Source organism: Capricornis sumatraensis, chromosome 16, assembly GCF_032405125.1.
Source record: "Capricornis sumatraensis isolate serow.1 chromosome 16, serow.2, whole genome shotgun sequence".
NCBI classification, from domain to species: Eukaryota; Metazoa; Chordata; class Mammalia; order Artiodactyla; family Bovidae; genus Capricornis; species Capricornis sumatraensis.
This window is the reverse complement of record NC_091084.1, coordinates 51,077,182-51,082,601: the sequence shown is the minus strand read 5'-3', so window position 1 is coordinate 51,082,601 and position 5,420 is coordinate 51,077,182. Positions and strand designations below refer to the sequence as shown.

The 5,420-nt window shown below is 38.2% G+C and overlaps 1 protein-coding gene across 1 annotated transcript; it reads right to left on the bottom strand.

Annotated features, from left to right (window-relative positions):
- Positions 1 to 4,484: 4,484 nt before the first annotated feature.
- On the bottom strand, positions 4,485 to 5,420 carry LOC138092688 (olfactory receptor 51F1-like). Its single transcript, XM_068988763.1, has one exon. It carries the CDS (start codon positions 5,418 to 5,420, stop codon positions 4,485 to 4,487), a length of 936 nt encoding a protein of 311 aa, XP_068844864.1.

The following is a 5,420-nucleotide window of genomic DNA, read 5'->3' as shown; positions in this document are numbered from 1 at the left end:
CAGAAATTCTGAGGTTTCAGTGGGATTACACTGAACAATCTAGGGGAGAATGTTTCACAATAGTTTACTGAATCATTCAATCCATTAATATGATTTACACCTCCATTTACTTGGTTCATTTAGTTTCAATGTTGTTTTATAGTTTTTGGAGTAGAAGTGTTTTATACCTTTGTGAAATTCATTCTTTTATTTTGGGGGGGGATTTTTTTTAATTAAAAAAATTTTTTCCTTTACTTTATTTTACTTTACTATACCATATTGGTTTTGCCATACATCAACATGAATCCCAGAAAAATAAACGACCCAATCAAAAAATGGGCCAAAGAACTAAACAGACATTTCTCCAAAGAAGACATACAGATGGCTAAAAAACACATGAAAAGATGCTCAACATCACTCATTATCAGAGAAATGCAAATCAAAACCACAATGAGGTACCATTTCACACCAGTCAGAATGGGTGCGATTCAAAAGTCTACAAGCAATAAATGCTGGAGAGGGTGTGGAGAAAAGGGAACCCTCTTACACTGTTGGTGGGAATGCAAACTAAGACAGCCACTATGGAGAACAGTGTGGAGATTCCTTAAAAAACTGGAAATTTATTCTTAAGTATGTGGTTTTCATGTGTTTTAAATAGTAACCCTTTAAATCTACTCTTCTGGTTGTTGGTGGAAAAGATGAAAAATATTCTTTCTGTGGTGACATACCATAAATCTTATTTGTTGATTCATTTTGGTCTTCTACTTAATTTTTAAGGCTTTCAATAAATAATAGTATTTACTTTTCTTCTTTCCTTTCCATTTATTCTGTGTGTGTGTGTGTGTGTGTTACTTCCCTTTGGGTGTCTGGATTGGCTGGGTTCTTCTTTGCAATGTTGAATAAAATTGGTTTTATAAACCTCATTAGGAAGTATTCCTTATTTTCCCATTCTCTCAAAGAGTTTGTGTAGTTGGAGTCTATAGTTTGGAAATTAAAGCAAATTATTCTGTTTTCTTTCTGTCTGTCTCCCTTCCTACTGTCCTTCTCTTCCTTCCTTTTTCTCTCTCCCTCCATTCCTTTCTTCATTTTGTCCTTCTATCTTTCCTCCCTTTTACTTTTACGTCTTTGTGTTGGTTTGTACATATGAATATAATGTATTTGATAATTATGGGATTATTGAGCCTTTTTTCCTTTTATTACTATTCAAAACTGTGCTTTTTAGATATTTTCACATCTTATCTGAATTTTCAAAAAATTGGTACCCAGGTTTTAAAAATTGTTTTCTTTTACATCTTCAAAAGTGTCTGTTGGATTAGTAATGATGTCATTTCTTCATTCCTAATTTTGCTTTTTTATGCTTTTCCTCAACTATAATTGATCATTCTTTCCAGTCAAGTTTACTAGTCTTTCTAATGAGTTAACTTTTGTCTTTTTAATCTTATTTACTAGTTAATAGTTTTTAAACAAATCTTTTTGCACTAGCATTTATTACTTTATTTCATTTTCTGAGTTTTTTTTTTTTGGGGGGGGAGGAAGAGATGTTCTTTACTTATTTTTCTAAATTCTGGAGCTGAATACTTAACTAACTTGTTTTCAGAGTTTCTTTTATTTCCTATTACACTCATTTTCTGGGCTTCCCTAGTGGTAAAGAATCTGTCTACCAATGCAGAAGATGCAGGGTTGATCCCTGGGTCAGGAAGATCCCCTGGAGAAGGAAATGGCAGCCCACTCCAGTGTTCTTGCCTGGGAAATTCCATGGACAGAGGAGCCTAGTGGGCTGTAAAGTCCATGGGGTTGCAAAAGAGTTGGACATGACAGTGACTAAGTAGCAAATACTCATTTTCTACTAAAATTTCTCTCTAAGCCCAGTTTTAGCTTTATCTCCATTTTTCATTTGTTGGAGAAGAAAATGGCAAGAAGAGGAAATATATAAAGACTTTATAACAGAAGAAAAACAAACAAAAGTGTAAGACTTCATTTGTGGAGGGTGGAAGTGAGGTAAGGCATAATAGAACCTGCAAGATGGTAACAGAGGCACAATTGTATGTACATAATTAATATTACAACTTTACTAACATGACTTTTCTACCATTGTTTGTTCAGTTTTACTAACTTTCAGGGGAAAGTAACAAAGGAAAAAATTAATACTGTTTACAAAAAGCTCAGAAATGCTATTAAACTCCTAAATCCAGTCACCTTAAGATGTAAATGTTTCTACAAGATATGAAATAAGGCACAAAATATCTTTCCTTCAGTGCATTATTTCATACTCTTTACCCAGTTCTGATCCTTCTTTCGCATGTCTTGGGGCTTGCCTGGTGTCTCAAATGGTAAAAAATCTGCCTGCAATGCAGGAGATGAGTTCAATCCCTGGGTCAGGAAGATTCCCCTGGAGGAGAGAATGCTTACCCACTCCAGTATTCTTGACTGGAGAATTCCATGGACAGAGGAACCTGACAAGCTAATCTTATGTCAGAAGATTTTTGTGAGGGGGTAAAGGGGATGTGCTTTTGAACTGTGGTGTTGGAGAAGACTCTTGAGAGTCCCTTGGACTGCAAGGAGATCCAACTAGTCCATCCCAAAGGAGATCAGTCCTGGGTGTTCATTGGAGGGACTGATGTTGAAGCTAAAACTGGAATACTTTGGCCACCTGATGCGGAGAGCTGACTCATTTGAAAAGACCCTGATGCTGGGAAAGATTGAGAGCTGGAGGAGGAGGGGATGACAGAGGATGATATGGTTGGATGGCATCACCGACACAATGAACATGGGTTTGGCTGGACTCCAGGATTTGGTGATAGACAGGGAGGCCTGGCGTGCTGCGGTTCATGGGCTCGCAAAGAGTTGGACACGACTGAGCTACTGAACTGAACTGAAAGGGGATGTATTTGGAAATGATATTGTCAGAAGAGACAGGAAAGCACTAAATTTTACTACTGTTTCTGTCCTTTCCTTTGTGTGTTAGTTGCTCAGTCATGTTCAACTCTTTGTGATATCATGGAGTGTAGTACACCAGACTCCAAAGCCCATGGGATTTCCCAGGCTAGAATACTGGAGTGAGTTGCCATTTCCTTCTCCACAGGATCTTCCCTCTTAGAGTTTTGTAACCTTCATTATCTACCCTGAGTACTTAAGAATTAGAGCTGGTGCTAGAAATTTTAAAATTCAAGTTCAGCTGTAGTAGATCATAATACCAGAACTATAGAATCCCTATGTTTAAACCAGGACAAAAAATACATTTATATGACATTAAGGGATTGAAGATTAACATTTCTTAGATTCCCTCAAATCAGAAGAATAAAGAGATATTTTTCTTTTCCAGGGCATCATGATTTTTTTTTTTTTGTAGTAAAGTTTTTTTTAATTTATTTATTTTAATTAGAGGCTAATTACTTTACAATATTGTATTGGTTTTGCCATACATCAACATGAATCTACCATGTGTGTACATGTGTTCCCAATCCTGAACCCTCATCCCACTTCCATCCCCATACCATCCCTCTGGGTCATCCCAGTGCACCAGCCCCAAGCATCCTGTGTCCTGCATCGAACCTGGACTGGTGATTCGTTTCTTATATGATATTATACTTGTTTCAATGCCATTCCTCCAAATCACCCCCACCCTCCCTCTCCCATAGAGTCCAAAAGACTGTTCTATACAACTGTGTCTCTTTTCCTGTCTCACATACAGGGTTATCATTACCATCTTTCTAAATTCCATATATATGCATTAGTATACTGTATTGGTGTTTTTCTTTCTGGCTTACTTCACTCTGTATAATAGGCTCCAGTTTCATCCACCTCATTAGAACTGATTCAAATGTATTCTTTTAAATGGCTGAGTAATACTCCATTGTGTATATGTACCACAGCTTTCTTATTCATTCATCTGCTGATGGACATCTAGATTGCTTCCATGAATGTTTTTGAAAAGAGAATCTAATAAAACTTTCAATTCCAGTTGATTGTTCTTCAAGCTTTCATACTGTCACTTTACCAGGCACAAAGTTTATTTTATAACCTCACATATAACCTCTCTTACTCCTTTCACTGTCTCACGCATCCCTTACTCCAGCTATGGTAACCATGTACAGTCCTTGGTGTATCAGGCTATGTCATATTTCATTCACTTCAGAGACCTGTGCCCTGGGCCTGGAAGATCTTTACGTTTTTACATGTTACATATTATTCTTAGTTCAAGTAGTTAGCTCTTCAAACAATTCTTTGAACTGCAATTTGATCTAGATATTTTCTTCAGTGTCATATAGCCTTCTGGATATAATTCTATGGTAACACTCCTATTCACTGCCATTATTATATATATTTAACTTTATGTCCCTGACACTAGACTATATAAACTAGACTATAGAGGACAAGGATGTTTCTTATATAAACTTGTATTACCACCACTAAGGAAGGTGTAATGTTACTCACAATAAAATGTTGAAGGAAGGGAGGAAGAATGTAAGGTTATTTCTATCTAGGACATTGCATGCTCAGACTCGCTACTCTGTGTTTGGCAATAGTTTGTAGAAAGCTTTACGGATTTGTTTGGTCTTCACACTATATATAATAGGGTTCAGCACTGGGGGAAATAGAAAATGGAGATTTGACATCAGTGTATGGACATATGGAGGAGCACTATGCCCAAACCGATGTACCAAAGCCAAGATGACCCAGGGGATGTAGAAGATGGCAACAGCACCAAGGTGAGAGATGCAAGTGCCGAAAGCCTTTTGCCTTTCCTCTGGGGAGGCGATGCTAAGGATGGACTTGATGATCAGCATGTAGGAGAGGAAAATGCAGGGAATATCTACACCTGAGGTCAGAATGAGAGCAACTAAACCACAGATACTGTTGACCTTGATACTTGAGCAAGAACACTTAATCACATCAGGATGGTAGCAATAGGAATGAGAAAGCACATTAGGACCACAGAAGGATAACCTCTTAAGGAGCAGGAGCAAGGGCATCAGGTTGACCAGCATTCGTACAAAAATTACCATACCAGCTTTGATGATTCTAGAGTTGGTTAGAATCATAGCATATCTTAGGGGGTTGCAGATGGCAACAAAGCGGTCAAAAGCCATGGCCAAAAGCACAGAAGATTCCATGAGGGTGAATCCATGCAGAAAGAACATCTGCAGAATGCAAGCATCCAGGCTGATGACCCTGGCATTGAACCAGAGGACACCAAGTGTTGTGGGAAGAGAGGACATAGTGATGCCAATGTCGGTGGTGGAGAGCATGGAGAGGAAGTAGTACATGGGCTCATGGAGGCTGGAGTTTGTGATCACTACATACAGGATGGTGCTATTCCCCAAAAGGGCAATCACACAAAGGCAGCAAAAGGGGATAGAAAACCAGATGTGAAAAGCTTCTAGCCCTGGAACTCCAGTCAAGAAGAAAGTTGGGGAAGTGGAATTACCAGTCGACCGCAT